We start from the raw sequence: 18,837 nt of genomic DNA, 5'->3' as shown, positions 1-18,837 counted from the left end.
GAAACGCGAGCAGCTGAGCACGTGGCTTTCAGCGCATGCTGCGCCCTCTAGCGGCATCCGCTGTGAACAGCTGCACTTGAGCAGTTAAGTTACGCGATTTGCGGCTTCGCCTCCTCGACCGCCGCTCAGCCTATCACAATGTGTCGCGGAGGACGCTAGTGGGCAGATATATTTCTGCCTCTCGCGCAGGACAGCGCGTCGAAGTTCTGACGAGGGTAGTGGTAACACTTACTGGCATTGTAAACTCAGGTTGTCTTGCGACTCGCTCTCTTTTTTTCAACCATACTGTGGCGTTAAATACTCAGTGAAGGCTAACGTCTGGTTTCAGCCGCTCGGACGGTGACATTGACAGACGTCAGTCTTAGCGCGGACACTGGGATTCGTCATCTGACCTCCGAAGAAATAGCAGGCCACAGCGAAGACAGCACCTCTGCTTCCGTGGTTGAGGCGCACACCGAGAAAGGGACTGCCCACGCGAGGGTCCCTAGAAAGGACGCGACGCACAGGTCAGCGCTTTTGATTGATTGATTGAGTGAGTGAGTGAGTGAGTGAGTGAGTGAGTGAGTGAGTGAGTGAGTGAGTGAGTGAGTGAGTGAGTGAGTGAGTGAGTGAGTGAGTGAGTGAGTGAGTGAGTGAGTGAGTGAGTGAGTGAGTGAGTGAGTGAGCGAGCGAGCGAGCGAGCGAGCGAGTGAGCGAGCCGGTGGGTCTGTCGGTGGATCGGTAGGTCTGTTGGTCGGTCGGTCGGTCGGTCGGTCGGTCGGTCGGTCTTAAGACCCCAAGGCAATGCAGGAGCGATGACAGACGCCGAATCCGGGACTTCACCCACCATGTGTTTATTAAAGAGCACCTTGACCTAAGTATCAAGTATTTTTTGCACTCTGTACCCATGAGAACGCGGCCGCTGCGGCCGGTTATCGCACCGACGACATCATGTTCAGAGAGTAGACGTCATATAGCAACGTAGCTACCTCGGCAGACCGGACAGCATGTCTCGCGCATTGGAATCTCTGCGACAACAGTGAATTTAGACAGTCACCTAGCGGACACTTCTGGCTGCTACATTTTGGGTATGTGCCCGCTGTTCTGGGGGCTTAATTGCGACGTCTCGCTGTCGAATTGGCTGGTGAATTCGGGATTTCGACTGATGGCCCGGTATTATTTGTCCAGTTAGCTTTATTCTCTTCAATCGCCGACGCAGCTGCGAACGTTAGAGCGGTTTCATATAGTTCGTTTTGACGGATCGGCCACTTCACAAGCTTGGCTGCATTAAAGCGCTGTCAGGTTTCTGAATGACAGTAAAACCTACGCGCTACGTGAGTCCTCCATAGGCCGGCGCCATTTTGCTGTAAACTGTAGCTCATGCCCGTCTGGAAGCAGTCGAAGACAGGAACGTCGTTTCTCAACATTGGGAGCTGCTCGATCGCGCAGTGATCATGGCAGGATGCAAACGTTTTTCTTACACAACTTTGCCATATAACTACCATAACGACAGCCGCGCAGAGGGAGACGGTGAGACAGCGCAGGACAACGCGCTTATCGTCTGTGCTTCTTTGTTGACAGAACTCAGGTCAATGCTCTTATACTGTGCGCTTCCCCCGTGTGGACCTTTCTTTGTCTTGTGCGTAGCCGTTTCTCTTACACTACCGTCATGATGAACATCAGCCAGATTGCTAAGTTTATACCTTATCGCTGCTCTTAATTGTCCATTGAAAGGAGCGACTGACCATTCCTTTTCTGTGAAAGCAACCTCGGTCACTGTAACGCGATTATCATATCTCAACGCTATTTGTTTTCGCCTTTCGTCAGTGGTCCAATCAGCGCTCGGCGCGTACGTAATCAATGGGATCGGCCGACCATGAAAGGTGGGCGTCGAGAAATGGAATAGAATCGAGCAGATGGATTCCTTGCGTTATATCGTACCTGGTATTTCTTCCCTCTCAGCTGGCTTCAGTCGACATGTTTGCACAGCGCCAAAGACCAGGACTCTAGGAAGAACACAACACGCGCCCTGTGCGAACATGTCGATGTTGCATATCCAACTCGCCCAAGCTTCCGCCTTATCAAGTGACTTTAGTCGCAACAGTGTGGCATAATCGTTGCTGTGTTATCGTGTCCTAGCCGAGAACGCCAACGATGGAGGTCGGCCGTAGCTGTATCTTCTCACGTCTCCCGTGGTTCCAACCAATTTTGCGACGACCACTTCTGACACCATGTCGTGTTTCCGCGACGAACGACACCGTCTTGAACACGAACAGGAATGAACTCCCCACCTTTATTGCTCCGAAGTATATATACGTATGTGTGCATGTCACGCATGCGCAGGGCATCGCGTCAGGGGCCGTGGCGTGACAAAAACTAAACACGATAACACAGCAACGATTATGCCACAAACTGCATCTTTGTTGTTTTGTTTTCTTCTCATTTCGCGCACGTTCACCCGAACGACGTAGCTCGGCAGCGTGGTCACCTCTACGGACGGAGCGCATGCGAACGACAACGCTGCTGTCCGGAGCCACCTCGCCGTTCACAGTGGACAGCGCGGCTTCCGTCGGGAGGAGGCCTCGCGAAGACGTTGCGAGCGAACCCAAGGAAGAACCCAAAGTGGATGAACCCGAGCTACAGCGCGCAATGGAGTCGGACATCGATCCCGGAGCCAAGCCGAAGATCGAGCCCCTCGTGCTGCCCAGCTTAGAGCACAGGATGCTCGAGTCGTCACTTCTTCCTCCGCGGTCGCCACCTGGACGCAGGGATCTGCACCAACCTCTGAAGTTGCGCGACCGGTGGGACAGGCCCAAAGCTAAACGGCAAGCATCGTATCCGTTTTTCTGGCATTCAGTGGAGTGGGCCGCGTCGGAGAGCAGAGGTGGTGGCGAGGCTTATAGCGCAGAGGTAGTGACCATGGCCAGGGCTGAATTTCCACGGCCACTGAGCTTTCTATTGTCTTTAACAGGTAGGTTGAGAATACTCCATGCTTAAATGACATAGATATTAGTGGCGCCGCTTTCATTGTGTTCCTACATACTCGCTGTGATTGTGTGATACGGAACCGCCTTTCTATTTTACTTAGATATATATATATTTTTTAATTCACACCTAAATTTTTTTACTGTTCCAAATCACCAGGTAATCCGAGCTACAAGTGGCGCTAGGGTAAACAGTGTCGGTATCCTACGACGCTATGTGCCACTGCAATACGCATGAAACGTTTTTTTCGGCTGCACAAATTTTCTCGTAGAAAAAAAAACTTGTAAAAGGATGGTAACTCAATGAATATGTCGCTAACGAACGCTTTACGCCAGCATATAAGTAGAATATGAAAGGGCATTGCAGCTTCATGTGCTCTCTATATATACACGATGCGTCACAAAAAAAAATATCGCTACCTGTGTCATTGCAGGTGAAACTCCACAGCGGTATTTGCGCCATCGTGTAGAGGCATCTTATTTACGTTCTTGTAATTAGATGGCGACCCGCTAGCCGGACGGCAACCGTAGGACCGACTCTCATCAATTACAAAAGCGACAGGCGAAAGCCGCTTGACCGCGTAGCGTATAAAGAGCTTTCATGTTGAGCAGCTCATAGCAACGCTAATAAATTGTTTCGGAATGAAACTATTATACTTTGAACAAGAAAGACAAAACATTTCGAGATTTAACAGGCATTCCATTCATATGAAATAAGGTTGGTCGGAATTGAAAAATTCCCGAGCAAACATTTTTGTGCGTGAGCGTTCGCTGCTACGTTATGTGGATCTGTAATAAGAAATTTGCGAATGTAGCGAAGTATCTTAATATACAAATGGAAAGTATCGTATCGGCTACAATAATTGCGGTAGTATCTTGTATCTGTACCTAAAATCCTTGTTGCCCGAGTATCTTGCATCGTATCATGATACAATTGCAAAGTATATTTGCCCAGCCCTGATTATCGGCTTCCTGTCTTGAAGGACATTCGAGATGGCGTCTACTCATATTTCGTTACTCAGTATCGTCTGCTCTCGAAATTTGCAGAAACGTTGTGCGCGCAGGACCGAAACCAAGCGTCGATAACGATTGTGCCTCTATTATTTCACGTGTGAGCTTGTCGGTGCTTCAGAAGGAGAAACAATATAGCTGTTGGACTCAGGTTATATCAGCACCCATTTATGCAGTTTTGAAATAATTAGGACTTATTTTTTTATGAACAAATGAATGCGGGTCTGAAGGGATGCCAGACTGGTGTGTAAGTACGAACCGCTGAAGACGCAGCTGGCAGCTGTTGTTAGTAAGCAGCCGCGTACATAGTCTGTTTAATGACTGTCTCTCCGTCCGTTCGTCCGTCTGTCTGTGCAAGCACTGCGGTTTATCACATTGTCAGAAAACAGGGACACAATAAGAATAACGAGGACAACACAAACACCGTTCTCGGTCTTCTTATCGTGTCCGTGATTCATACGCCTGCGTCTCCGCATGCGTGAATCCCTAGCAACTTGCTCAGCCTACCCTCTTTCTGTCATTTTTGCGGTCATATATATCTGGAGTTTGTGATGGGTACTCGCGTTGATCAGTGATGTCGGCAACGCCACATATGTCTCTTTGTTTGTGTGACCAGTCGGTAACCTTGACGGCAGATCGACACACTCGTCTAAAAAGCAGATGACCCCATCGCAGGTCTCTCTGCAGCAGACTCTTCACGCCTGGCCTGGCCGTCGTGTTGGTGCTCACCATAGCAGTTTTGAGCATGTTCCTCATGGAACAATGGTGGAACCGCGACCGACCGATGGTCAGGGGCTTGTTCGGCGCCGTGCGTGGGGAGAAGATTGTGGTCAGCGACCAGGGACGCCAGTGGACCGTGCACGCCTTCCTGGCCGTCCCGTTCGCCAGGGTGCCCCGAGGACCTCTGCGCTTCAAGCCGCCGCTACCGCTGGACACGCCACTGGGGGTACGCGATGTTGGGGCTTTATTTACCCCTTTGGAAGGAGATGATCGCTTCATGTCATTCTGAACGTCGCGGGTTTTAGTAAGGTCACCAAATCTGCCTGGTTTTGGCCTTAGGTCAACCTCTGCGCCAGAAATTGCCCGGTAACGCCGAGTTCTGGCGACATCCCTACTGTCTCTAAATAGCTGAGAGCCGGAGGACATCACACTCGTGCCTTTGTGCTTTGTGCAGCGAGCATGCGCAGCTCTCGTGGCTCCTTCGTCGCTCCTTCGTCGTAGTATCTAGGTCGAAGACGACTTTCGACGTGGCTGATTTTACCAGCAAACTACATCTCAGCCCTGGAGCAGCTGTTGATCGGATCTTTTTTTAATTCTCGCCTCCAGGCCCCTTCATTCATCCCTAGAAACAAGTTGGCTCCTTTGTATTTTAGAAAATTGTGCTTTGGACCGTAGTAACCCGATACAAGGAATACAATTGCCGGCATGCCGCGTTCGCTTCGACCGATTTCCATTTGTCCAGGAAGTCGTCTTCGCGATTGGAGGTCCCCTGTAACAACTTTGCCTTGATCTCACGCTGACCGTCCCTCGCGAGATATTGTTGCCTTACCAGCTGGCTATGCGAAACCACTTTAGTCGTTTGCATGTTAATCTTCAAACCTCCCGTGTTATTTTTCTTTTATTCGGTTGATGAAAAATGGAATAGTTGAAGGAAAAGAAAAGCTGCAAAAGTGGCCTAAAGGACCCCTGACCCTATTAGAATTTACCCTTATAAAATAGGCTTCGTTACACTGTGGTCGTCTCACATCTGCGAAATGGATCGATACGTGTCCAGTTCATTGGAATGGCCGTGCACAACAGGGAGAGCGCGTTTCTTGCCGCATGCAGAGGGACGAGAGCGGAAATACCCTGGACAGCCTGGCCAAGCGGCCGCCCTGTCCGCAGCAAGACTTCTACCTCGGTCAGCAGTTGGTCAACACCGCCAACGGAAGTGAGGACTGCCTCCACGTCAACATCTGGGTGCCGGCTCGAAATTGCTCGCCCGATACGGAGCCCGGCTCGTGCCGAGGGAAGACCGTGCTCTTCTTCCTCTACGGGGCGTCCTTCCAGAACGGCGGGAACAGCTTCGAGGTGCGTGATCCAGCGACAAAGTTGCCGGTGGCTTCGACACACCGATGAAGTTTCGCAGGACGGAGGGGTGAGCTGGTTGGGGGGGCATTACGTACAAGCTCGTCCACTCTTAAGGTTAACACGTGAGCGGGGGGACCGCGCTTCGCCGAACGTTCGATCATTACAAGCCACGCGTTGATGCAGACCTTCGCAGGTTCAATGGCGCCTGGAGGCGTTGATTCTGGACGTGCGCTGCACGCAGGACGAAGCTGCGTGTTCGTGGTATTTCTGCCAGGATCAACTGCAAGTAAATTACATTTCGAGTTGACGATCCCGCTTGCAGCTCTACGACGGCCGGTACCTGTCCGCCCTGGGCGACCTGGTGGTGGTCGTGCCGAACTACCGGGTCGGGGCACTGGGCTTCCTCAGCGGCCCGTCGGCCAACACGTTGCCGGGCAACGTCGGCCTGCACGACCAGCGGCTGGCGCTCTCGTGGACGCTGGCCAACATCGAACACTTCGGCGGCAACGCGTCCCGCCTGGTGCTGGCGGGCCACGACGCCGGGGCGACGTCCCTGGGCTACCACCTGTTCAGCGGGGACTCCGGTTTCTGGACGCGCAGTGTGACTCGCTTCATCCTGCAGAGCGGGGGACCCTTCCATAGGTAGGCAGTCGACACTTCGCTATAACGAAGTCCGCATCCGACTTGATAATGCTACATATACCTTTGTTATATCCGATATTCGTCATAGGCGTATGTGCGTTACGCGCTGGTGTTGGGTATAAGCGTTCTGGATTTACTTTGTTATATCCGAAAGTTCGTAATGTCCACGTTCCTCGTACCGAGGTTGGAGTATACACCGCGCACACACAGGCAGGACTTGCAAGTTTTAACTGGGCTACCACCTGTTCACCGGGGACTCTGGCTTCTGGACCCGCAGCGTCACTCGCTTCATCCTGCAGAGTGGAGGACCCTTCCACAGGTACCCACCGCGTTGGGTTAGAGTGAAGGGCGCTCTGCTGTGCAGTGCGAGGTCGCTGGTTGGATACTTCGTCACGGCAGCCGCACTCCGGTGCGCGCGGAATGTAACAAAAGTCGTGTGCTAAGATTTAGCTGGTCGTTAAAGGACCTCAGGTGGTTGAAAATAACCCGGAGCTCCCCATTAGCGTGTCTTATAGCCTGCGTATACGTTCCTTTGGAACGTTGAAGCTCGCCATTTGGTCTGATTTAGGCTTTAACCCTTACATGTAGGTAGAGATTGCAGCCCGTTGATATCGACAACTGTTTTTTAACCAAGTTTGTCATTGTTAAACGAGCGTCCAGAACAAAAAATCTTCATTAAGAAAAGAACGTTAAGTAATGGATGTTTCTCACATAGCCTGTCTATACCTATGGCTAGCGCATAGGCGATCTCAAGGACGTCCTTCAGATTTACTAAGCGGGAACTCTAAGCATGAAAACTTGAAACAGCCTTCAAAGACGCCCTTAATACTGTCTCTATAGTGTGTGGAATGTAAGCTTACATAAAGCAATAATTTCACGAATTGCTTGCGCTCCCTCGAACTGGTACATATACATAAAACCTGTCTAGAGAATTATCCTTTCGAAATTCCCGTCGAAAGGTTGAGCATATAATTTATAGATTTATGGCCCTGCAAATTAGGGTGCAGAACATCGTGATGTTTTGACACTTGCTCCATCTTGCTCAGTCGTCTGTTGTGACGTAACTCGTAGCGCGGCGCGATGTAGCAGAACACCGAGCGAGCATATGGAGCCAGCGCGAAAACGCCACGATGTTCTGCTCCCACGTGACCATTTTCTGGGTCGTGACGTCATGGTGCGTCTACACCTTCTGTAAAAACGAAACCGAAGCCGGTTCGTACAAAAGCTGTTATAGTAAATTATTGAGGGCACTTCTGACTCCTGCCAGTAATTTTTTGTGCGTTTCGATGTGTAGGACTTTCACTTTATAGCAAGAAATGAAATGGTCGGTAGTGTCATGTCAGTAACTCTTTTCAATCAAATTTCGTAGACTCAGAGAACCCGCATGGTTTGCAAGCAGCCCCAAAGGCTCTCCTCTCGTGGTGCGCAAAGTTGCCCGCACTATTACGTGACACAGGTGCCTCGTCGTTTCCCTGTAGGTTATAGCCTTAGTGCTGTTTTCTGCCAGGTACGGAGGTGATGGCGTCAAAGGTACCATTCGTCTGGCGACCAGCGTCCAATGCGTCGCCGACTTGGTGACCGAGGAGTCGCTGCGGTGCCTGCAGAACGCGTCCGTGGATGCGGTGGCCCGTAGCAAGATGGCGCCCACCTTCGTGCCCGTGTTCAAGAGGGCGCCACTGTCGAGGCCGCAAATACGGCTGGCGCTGGAGACGCCGGCCTCAGAAGTATGCCTTCACTCATACACCTATATATTATTTTGCAACAGAACCGCTTGTTGGCCTAGTTGGTGCTTGCTAAAAGACGTTTTTTTTTTGCCACAAGTTAAACACACACAAAAGGAAGGCACATATAGACAACACGGGTGACAACCGCCTGTGTTGTCTATATGTGTCTTCCTTTTGTGTGTGTTTTAACTTGCGGCAAAAAAAACATGTATTTTACCTATATATTAGAACGCATGCTTATATAGTGCAGGCCATGCAAAACCTGTTGTGCACTCTCCACTTCATCGGCATGTTGTCAAGTTACAGCGCTTACAGGAGCTGAGGCGGCATTATATTTTTCTAATTCCATTCGATGCGTATACGGGCCCACTGATTTCTATTGCTCTGACGGAACCGTCGCCAGCTGCGGGTAGAAGCGATACGGACACCGCTTATTCATAACGACAGACTGAGTGGCTCGTTGGTATTTGCATTACGCGGAGTGTAGCGCAAACGCGCACGCAGGGAGTCTTCGTCCTCAGTATCGTCCTCGTGTGCGCGATGCCTCACGCTTATTCGTAACGTGTTAATTCATACGCCTTCTTGCTTAGTACTGACGTAGAGTTAGGATGTAGAGTTAGGAGATAGCTGGGCGTGTTCGTTGTGTATAGTCTGGTGTGGAAGGCGCGAAGACGAAGCGCCCCCTTATCTGTAGACGACCTGTGTTTACGACCCTCTGTCCGTCGACGTCTTCGCGCCTTTGACGTCAGATAGTGACGCAGAGAGTGCCATCAGGTGGCCGCGTGGGTGCAGCAACGGCTCCAGCAACGTCCCAACGGGCAGCATCGGATTCGAACGGCCTCCAAACAGTCGAGGAGCGTACATCTTTCACACTCTTCGCGTGCACCATCGGACGCGACGTCGTACCACGTGTTCTCCTTAAGTAGCAGTATAGGTGTAGAGCCGGTACAACGGATCGCGTCTGGAGTCATGCAGTGTTTGTACACGGCTGCAGATGCGATTTTTCAAAATATTATATCATATTTCCACAGCATCTCGCAGAGATATCGGATGCCGTGGTCCGAACAAGTTTCACCCGCTGAAAGCCGGACGCAACTGGAGAAACTGTGTCGTCACGACAAAAATCCTTGGCGACGTCGCGGGAGGCAAAGATTATGGCAACTTCTGTGGCCCATATAAATATATTCTTCGTATTTTTTATTCGGTTTGAAAGGAAAAGGCAAAAGGAAAGGCAGGTGCCATTAAGTTTAAAATGTGGCATCAACGTGCTCGGTTCTATCCTTACCGTATATCAGGATCGGACTTCACCGCAGGAATGAGCTAGGAGACCAAGCCTGGATGGTGAAAGCATGAGAGATAAGAAAACCTTTATTTACAGTACAAACATATGTGGAGTCTCGGGACTACTCCGGAGCTAGACTACTGTGGAGCTAATCCAGTTTTTCCTTCGGTACACTCACGAGCCACCTCCGGGCGAGAGCGCCTCCTACTTGCGGAAGCCATGCTGTTCTCCCAGGGCGCAGCCTTCCCGGAATGTGGGTGCATGCATGGATGAGTGGGTGCCCACACGAGTGAGTGCTTGCCCACATGGGTGACGTTGGTGCAAACAGTGCCGCGTTGGCGCACAAAAGGTGTCTCTGCAGTTCGGTCTTGCTTAGGGACCTCAGTCTTGCTTCGAGGGCGTCTCGGAGGGCTGCGCCCATCAGGCACCGAGCAGCCGGTCACGAGTCGCTCCTTCCAGCGATTGCCGAATCGGTCGGCGACGCTGTTGCACTCGGCTGAGCTGACAGAAGATCGCAACCGTACCGTAAGCACTGTAACGTTCCACCCGGCACGCAGGCGTCGGGGCCCCAGGGCAAGCAGTTCCTGCTGGGCAGAGTGCAGAACGAGGGCTCCTACCCGTGGTTCGTCGAGCAGCAACGCACCGGCTCCGGCGATCCCCAGCAGCTCGCCGCGCTGCTGATCGGACAGGACAACCTCGATCGCTGGCAGAACGCCACGGGCGTCGTGCTCGATCCGACCGTCGCCGACGAGTCGTACCAGGAGGCCTTAGGGGACGTCCTGGTGAGCGCCGTTATGGACAGCTAGCTCATCTTCATTTCTGAGGTCGCGCTTCCGGCGGACCACTGCGCGTACAAAACTCATTTCTTGCGATAGCGGTTATGGGCACCCAGAGCTTGCTGCGACTCTTTCGTCTATCGCACCAGTATCGCCGACGCCAGCCGCTAGGGCTGCTCGAGTGCGACCAGTGCCTCGCGATGAGCATTCCCAAGCGTCATATCAGAGATCTGAATCGGTGTCATTCCAAATTAGGTTTCTACGCTGGCTAGACAGTGTGTTCTGGCGCTTCTTTCAATTCTGGAATAGGGACCCTTCAAACACACGCTCGTGCGCGATGAAGCATAGGGCTTAGACGTGCGTTACGAAGGCGCTCCATACGGTGGAAAGCTTCAGCGCAGGGTACCTATACCGACAGTCCAGTCGCACTTTGCAGGTGCTTTGCTATACCTGGCCCAATTTCTTCGCTACATCCGAGCCTTTTCAATTTCTTCGCTATATCAGAACTTTGTGCTATTTCTATAGTTTGCGTTATATATCCCACGCGTGTTCCAGTATTCCGCACCGGCTCCGCCGACGCCGGCGTCCGCGGCTGCGCGTTCTCGCCGACATCCAGGTCGTACGGCCGCTTCGGGGCTCCCACTCTGGCGCTGCTCTTTCTTTGCCACGAAACACGCGGTGCACCTATCACCGCTGCTGCCGTACAAACTCCTACTTGAGCTCTATGCTCCAAAGGCGACGTGAGAACCAACATTACGCAGCTTACTAGTCAAAGTTAACCGCGCGAAGGAGCTGCTGTCTATTCGAGTTAGGTATACGCCAGTTAGTTTTTCTGCTCTGTAACCATTGGTAATTGCGTTTCGAAGCAAAGTCGGAGCTCCCGCGCAGGTTGAGTCGCTGGCTGCCCATTGATTGACATTTGATACCGACTACGCCGCCGCAAACGGGCCTGTATCGTCGGTCTTCGCCGACGGCTTGCGACAACCGTTTTGGGGAACGCCGCACGTGCAAGGAAAATGAACAAAATCGGATTAACGTGGATTAAGGTTGGTACAAATTAGAGCAAGGTGCATAAAGGTATAGTTGTTAAGGACACGTGACAACGTATGACGTCAAGCATCATGGACGTAACCGATTACTTTGGGAAGCACAATACGAATTTCGCACGTAAAGGATACTTGACTGTCAATCTTTTCGGAACAGATACGGGGGGAGTCAGTGTAGCTTCCACGTGTGACGGTTTCACATTCACCCAAATGCATAAGAGAAAAGCAGAATAAGTACTGGTCTCCTTTGTCTTACTTTGCTGTTGTAAACGAGATGATTACGTTTTCTTTTCTCCAGCTTAACCTAACGCGGTTGAGAATGTGGGAGCCTGCCCGTCATTGCCGCAGAAAGTTGTCCGCAAGCAGTGTGGTGTTTCCCCAATATCGCAGAGAAATCCTGGCAGTCAGATAAAGCGCTGTACCCCGGGCCACGCAAAACTACTGGTTATATAGTACGACGTCATCTAGAGGAATAGCTTTTTAAACTGGATGAAGCCGAGTTTGCTCGCCGAAGGGCTATGCAGTAGCTAACCACCTATCGAGGCAAAGTTCTCTTACGGCCGGAGTGGTGCTCATAAACTGTGTTTGGCTCAGTAACGACATCGTACTCGTGTCTGCGGCGCATCTCAGATATGAATCTGAGGTTGAATGCAAGTTGTGTTTTAGTACGCGCACTGTAGTAGTAGTTGTTCTTCTGGCAGTTGTCGGTGTTCACCAGCGAACGGCAACTTGAAATGTGGGGGTGGACCAACTTAAAATTTGGGGGTGGGCAAAATTGAATTTCGGGGGTGGGCCAACCTAAATTTAGATTGCGCCTACTTGATTTGTGAGGTGGGCCAAATTAAATTTGGGGGGCGGGCCAAACGAAATTTCGGGGTATATGCTTACGCATACTTAGAGAAATCCAGAGGAGTTTCTACATTCTTTTTTAACGTTGTCTCTGTTTCTGTTGCGCTATTCCTTTATCGACCAGTGGTCTCTAGGGCCCCATTCTACATATTGGAGAGGCTTGAGTGCCAGGTGAGGATTACCAAAGTTTTACTGATTTCTGAATTGACCCTGAATAACCAAGTGCTAAAATACAATAATGAATCTCCATGTGTCGTTCTAACATTTTTAGCATGGTTGTCACGACAATAAGTAATTACATTAGTAGAGAGCAGGGGAAAATATTCACACGGCGTCCTTGTATGATGCACACAGAAAGTGCTACAGTAAATGCGCATATCTAAACCCGATGCGTAGGTCTTATTTATTTATTTCCCCTTTATTCTTTATCGCCGTCGATTGTACATTTTCATTCGTTCCAATTAAAATTTCCTTGTTATCTGAAGATGTCTTCCTCTGTCACAGTTGCTTGCACACCATGCGTCCAAGTCCAAACGCGGCCACAGCCTGTATGAAGAGGCCTCTATAGGCCGGTTGCCGCTAACCGAGCAGCAGCGTTTCGAGGCCCAGTTTCGGAAGCCCTCCGGGAGCCACATTTGGACCGCCGCATGGCGGCATGCCGTGGCGTGGGGGTCGTTATGAGGTGTTAGAATGGCCACACTACGCGGCCTCTGTCGGAGACGCCGTCACTTGTTCCGCCTCTCCAGCCGTGCCTTCTCCTTCGTCCCCACAGAAAGTTGTGCTCGAGCATATGTAGTGCTTTTTTTTTCATTCATGACCTGACGTGTATACTTTAGTAGAGTCTTCAGCGTATAGGAGGATGAGGAGGAGGATGAAAAGGGAGGAAGGAAAGGTAGGGAGGTCAACCAGACGCACGTCCGGTTTGCTACCCTACACAGGGGAAGGGGTAGCGTATGTACATGCCTGGCCGCTTTCCTTCCGTAGGAGGCGTGTCCAATGTCCCAGCTGGCCGAGCATCTGCACGCGTGGAAGAACCGCGTGTACGCCTACGTGCTGGGATACCGGCCCACGTACTCCAGCTGGACGGACGAGACCGAGGCCGTCCACTTCGAGGACGTGGAGCTGGTGTTCGGCGTGCCGCTCAGGCCCGGCGCCCCCTCTGGCGAGCTCGACAAGCAGTGGTCCAGGACCATGATACGCGTGTGGTCCACGTTCGCGCGCACGGGGTGAGCAATATGCACGCAGTGTCCACCACGCCAGGTACACCGCGGGTCTGTCTAAACCTTCTAGAGGCAATACCATTCCTAACGCAGAAGACTTCTCTCTCCTCCAAGATTTCGGCTGTCCATATCATATAACGTACTCTGAAAGATCTAGTACATTCATTCTGTCCAACAATATTGAATGCTCGACACTGTCATAAGCTTTAGCGTGACCAGTGCAGCACACTACCCGTGGTGCCGGGCGAGATGAATTCGACTCTCTGTGTCTGCGTGCGCGCACCAGGTGAACAAGCCTGGTCTAAAATCAATTTGGAAAGGACTCGGCAGTTCTCTGGTGTTCACGAACTTACTGATTTTTCATGATTTTCGATTAGCTTAACAAGGTTTTACGTTAATGAAGTATATGCCGAATGTTCTCCAGTATATATCCGCTACCTTGATTTTTGAGCAATAATATTACTTTAGCGAGTTTCCATTGCAACGGCATCCAAGCCCTCTCCATGGAATGGTTAACAAGAGCCACTAAGTATCAGGGTACTCCTGACACATTGCGGAAGACTAGAAGACGCCCTTTTCTTTCTCGTCTTCCTACCGTGGTTGTTGCGCTTCTTTCGCACCAGTTATCATCGACTTATTTACTTCCTCTTACCGTCAACTAGAAAATCAGCGTAGTGCCCTTCAAATGTGTGTTTAAGGTAATGAGTTGAATTGAACTGAATTCACCCTCTTCGCAACTCTGACGTCTAGTATAAACGCACGCAGCTTTTGTTATGCTCATGGGGTGTCGGCGCGGACTGGTCGCAGGAAGCCACCCACTCTGAAGACCTCCAAGTGGCCAGCGTACGACTCGCTCCGGCTCACCACCATGAAGCTGGGACCGAAGGGAGTGACCGGGCAGCGAGACCCAAAGTGGCAGCGCTGTCGGGCGCTGCGCGATTCTGGCGCTGTGTCGTCTTCACGGTGGTCGTTTTCGTCGTCGTCGTCGTCATCGTTTTCGTCTTCGTCCACTTGAGGGACGACGCACCGCCATCGCGCCCTGACCAGCCAGCATTGCTGAAGCGCTCCCCACGCTTTCCTTTCGTTATTCTTTTCTTTACAGTTCCAGTCAAAAGTGTACGGACTCCGCGAACTTGCGGCGTCCTCTCTGCTGGAGCTTTATTCCTTATTTTGCGCGATTGCATTTTTCACGTAGAGATTAAACATCGATTCCATTTAGAACCGTTCTTCCGATGGCATGGCTCTCGAGCAACACGCGTATATAGGCTGGATTTGCAGGGATTCAGAAGGTTAGATATGGAGTGGTTTGAATTTAGACATTTGCAAACATACAGGGGTATGCACGCTGACGTCATCGAAACGGCTTTATTGTTGTGGAGCCAGCACGATGGAAAGCTAAGCGTTGTCTCGATTAGCTTATCTCTAGCAGCATTGTACAAGCTGTGAATGTTACAATGGGACTTATATGACGTCGCTTGAATACTGCCTACAGGATGCGGTTGGGTAACGCAGGATATAGGGTCGACTGAAGATCGCTGTCTTCGTCCCGCTGGTATACAGGTAGAAGCATGTTCGTGGTGCAAGGGTTTAAAAAAATTTTGATGAATATTATTTCAATAAACTGCTAATTTGAACTTGTGTGAATAAAAATGATGTTATATAAACTCTATTGTAGCTACGTATTACGCAATACAAAATTTAATTTACAAAAGAAGAAAAACTTAATGAATTCATTTTGTCTCGCATAGAAAATTGCAGAGGGCATCACAAACATTCCTGTGGCTAAAACGCAGTTCGGTAGCAGCAAAGGAAAGGACCACCGGGAAAGTCAGCGTTTATGAATAGTTCTGCACCCTTCCCCCGAAGCTTCGCGCGACGGCTGACTGTGTGCTTCCGCCCCGCTTCCCTCCCTTGCGTGCGCGACCTGGAGTTGCGATCGCCGGCTCCCCTGCACACGCTTTCGCTCGCACATACAGCATACGGCGCGCGGCGACAGTTTTATCGCCCCTGGACTTTATACGGAACCTCACGGCAACGCCGACGGCAGTAATGCGCCTGGAGTGTCCATATAATTGCTATCGCAATACGAGAAATGTCCTAGCCCGTTTCATGACCGATCCCCCAGATTGGTTTGCGCCAGGTCATTGTGGAATGACAGCAATAATATCCGTGGTTTGTATGCGGCGGCGGTGGGGGTGGGGATAACTTTATTGCACTCAGGGGAGTTGCGGACACGCAGGTCCTTGGGCCCCCTCACGGCCCCACTGCATTCAAACTTTCATGTCCCGGAGGCTCATGACGCTGGCAGCCCGGCCTGTGGAGATGGCTTGCTTGGCCGGGTCCTCGGAGCGCAGTAGGGTCTCCCAAGCCTCCCAAGTAGTAAGGTGCTCCAGGCCCCGCGGGGGAGGATCCGCCGGACAGAGGGAAAGGATGTGATCGAGAGTGGCTTTGGGGTGGTGGCAGAGGGTACAGGAGGGGTCGGTGTGGATGTGGTGGTAGCGCGAGCGTATATAAGGGGAGGGTAAGGTGCGTGTTTGGAGCCGCCTCCAAAGTGTCTGGTGATAATTGTCGAGGGAGGGACGGGGTGAGGGGGTAGAGCCGACGCTCGGCTTTGCAGGCTTGCGTCAGTTCACTGAAGGAATGCATGCGCTCCCGTGAGAACCCTGGATCGGAGGCCGCCGGTGCCCGGTTGAGCAAACCTCGGGCTAAAGCGTTGGCAGCCTCGTTTCCAGGATTCCCAGAGTGGGCAGGCACCCATATGAGCTCCATGTGGCGGGGCGGGTGCGCAGCGAGGGAGTTCAGTATGCGAAATGCAGGGACGTGAACTCTCCCGCGAGCAAAATTTATTATCGCAGTTTCAGAGTCCGATAATATATACCGGGCCTCCGTGCGCGTAATAGCTAGGGCAATAGCGGCCTCTTCAGCCTCCTCCGAAGTGGCAGTTGGGGATATGTGAAGGGTGGTAATCGGTTGTAGGGAGGGGTTCGTGATGGCAGCAACCGCGTCCTCACCTGTGCATGCGGCATCCACCCACACAGTATCCGGTTCCGTGCCATAGTGTTTGTGGAGCGCCCGTGCGCGAGCTCTGCGGCGGGGTTCGTGGTAGGTGGGGTGCATGTTTTTAGGGAGAGGTTTAATGAGAAGTTCGCGGGGAATGTGGTGGGGCACCTGGAGCTGTGTGACGTGCTAAGCCAAACGCGTTCGGAAGCGAGAAAAAGTATGAATAAAAGATTAGCAGGGATGATGAAAGACACGGGACACTTACAAGTGATATTCATTGGAACCGTCTGGTTAGTTTCTGAAGAATAACGGCAGATTAGGCGAGTTGGTGTTTAAAAACAGCGCAAAGACGTACGCCGAAACAACAGAATAGAGCAGGCACGGCGTCGTCCTATAGTTCCCCAGGCGCCATCCACCAAATGCAATCGGTGAAGCATGTGCACACAGAGGAAGCACCTTCTGACTGAGGAGTCGGTTGAGCAGGTACAAATAGCCGGTGAACACGGTTGCTCTGAGTCACTAGAAAAGATCAGTGATTTTGGGAGTCGTGTTGTGGTCTACGTCGCTGGCTACGTGGCACACAAGCTGGGCCAAGAGTTGGTGTGTGAGCTTTTACTTTTTTCTGGTTTTGCTCATGTAAGATACATGTATATTCGATACTACCCAAATATTATTTCGAATTCATTTATAAGCAAAGCCGAGATGTTACTGCCGCAGGTATGCCTAAGCATTCCGGTAAATAAAGTAGCAATTTATAGAAACTAGCGTACCACAACGTTGTTGTTGTTCAGTTGTATCCTAATACAACTGAACGCCGGCTTGTACGAACAAGCATCGCAAAAAAGAAAAAGAAAATGGTAATCTCGAACGGCTAATAGAAGAAAAAGAAAAAGGAGAGACCGGAAGTCTTGTCCTGGCCACATCATGATGCAGCACCTACGCTACATCTACAATGGTTTCGTTTGGAGCTTTGACTCTAGGGTATAGAGTCGCGGGATTGTTACCGCTACCGTCCGAGAATTGTTGATTCCAAGCGACTGTACAGTTAAATCTATCGGGTGTTTCAGTGAACACTTTCAATTATTTGTAAAAATTGCCTGCGGCAAATAGCACAATTCTAGTCCATGAGCTGGTGTACACTCGAAGAGGTAAACATTACTCGCACAAAGAATTGAAATGCATAATCGGCTAATTAACAAAAATGCACTAATAAAGTTTTTTTAGCGAATTGCCTTACGTCACATATTGCAGTTTACAAATTCTAGCTGGAGAGTTCGCAAGGTGGATTTACTTGGAACGAATTCTTAGGATGACACCACTTTCGAGATATTAATTCCTGAACTCTTTGGAGAAATGCATTGGCGTTCCAGTTACTTTTATGTTTCAGTGTATAAAGCAACGTTTTGTTAGGAACGTAAGTGGAACGACAGTTTATTCCTGTTACTTTTATGCTTCAATGTATGAAACAACGTTTTGCAAAGAGAGTAAATAGAACGACGGTTCATTTTTGCCGTAAGTTTGACGGCGCATATCTCGCAAATGGCGTCATCCACACAATTCTTTTCAAGTGGATATGCCTTGCAGCCTCACCCGCTGGAATTTGTAAATTGCAATACGTGGGAAAATGCAATTAATTAAAAGCTTAATTAGTGATTTTGTGTAAATAATTGATTGCGAATTTCATTTTTTCTTCTTTTTTGTGTGTGTGTGTGTAAGTAATGCTCGCCTCTTCGAGTAAGCCTGCTCGGGGCCTAAAATTGTGCTATCTTCAACAGGTATTTAAAAAAAGTTTTAAAGTATTGGCTGAAAAACCCTGTATTTGCTGTATTATTATTGTTTCTCAGTGATTTCAATTGAAATGTACTCAATGCCTCGCTCGCTTTCTAGCATCTGTAAAATTTATCACTTTTTTATTGAGAAAATAAATTTAATTTTGTAGTCAATATAGCTTTATCCACCCGAGTCTTGGCCAATTCGCCATAATTGTTTTGAACCACATGGTGCAGAAGAGAACAATAAAAAAAAGTTGTCGCTTCTTGTCTACAATTTTTCGTTTATTGTCGAAACAAACGAGCCTTGGAAACACTGCTCTGCCTTCTTAGGCTGGATTCAACTGTTCCAAATTTTCTAACCTTGCGTGCCTTGACTCTTGAGCACAGCTGTGACTGGAAGGTTTGTGTGGCCATATAGGATTTTTTTGTGGGGTCACCGTGATTTGAATTCTAAATTCAGAATTTAAAGTTTCATCTTCTTT

The 18,837-nt window shown here is 50.3% G+C and overlaps 2 protein-coding genes across 2 annotated transcripts; both read left to right on the top strand.

Moving 5' to 3' along the window:
• The first annotated feature begins 331 nt into the window (after positions 1–331).
• LOC142559939 (uncharacterized) lies at positions 332–3,149 on the top strand. The gene is made up of 3 exons (XM_075671641.1): positions 332–506; positions 2,451–2,950; positions 3,124–3,149. The coding sequence occupies exons 2-3, from the start codon at positions 2,485–2,487 to the stop codon at positions 3,147–3,149; spliced, it is 492 nt and encodes a 163-aa protein (XP_075527756.1). The 5' UTR covers positions 332–506; positions 2,451–2,484.
• A 1,447-nt stretch (positions 3,150–4,596) lies between these two features.
• On the top strand, positions 4,597–14,837 carry LOC142559456 (acetylcholinesterase-like). Its single transcript, XM_075671047.1, has 7 exons — positions 4,597–4,920; positions 5,802–6,044; positions 6,367–6,686; positions 8,194–8,410; positions 10,250–10,474; positions 13,348–13,589; positions 14,391–14,837. The coding sequence occupies exons 1-7, from the start codon at positions 4,720–4,722 to the stop codon at positions 14,596–14,598; spliced, it is 1,656 nt and encodes a 551-aa protein (XP_075527162.1). The 5' UTR covers positions 4,597–4,719; the 3' UTR covers positions 14,599–14,837.
• Positions 14,838–18,837: the final 4,000 nt, after the last annotated feature.

The sequence above is a fragment of the Dermacentor variabilis genome, chromosome 10 (genome assembly GCF_050947875.1).
Source record: "Dermacentor variabilis isolate Ectoservices chromosome 10, ASM5094787v1, whole genome shotgun sequence".
In the NCBI taxonomy this organism is placed as follows: Eukaryota; Metazoa; Arthropoda; class Arachnida; order Ixodida; family Ixodidae; genus Dermacentor; species Dermacentor variabilis.
The sequence above is the reverse complement of the archived record's forward strand: the minus strand, read 5'-3'. Positions and strand labels throughout refer to the sequence as shown.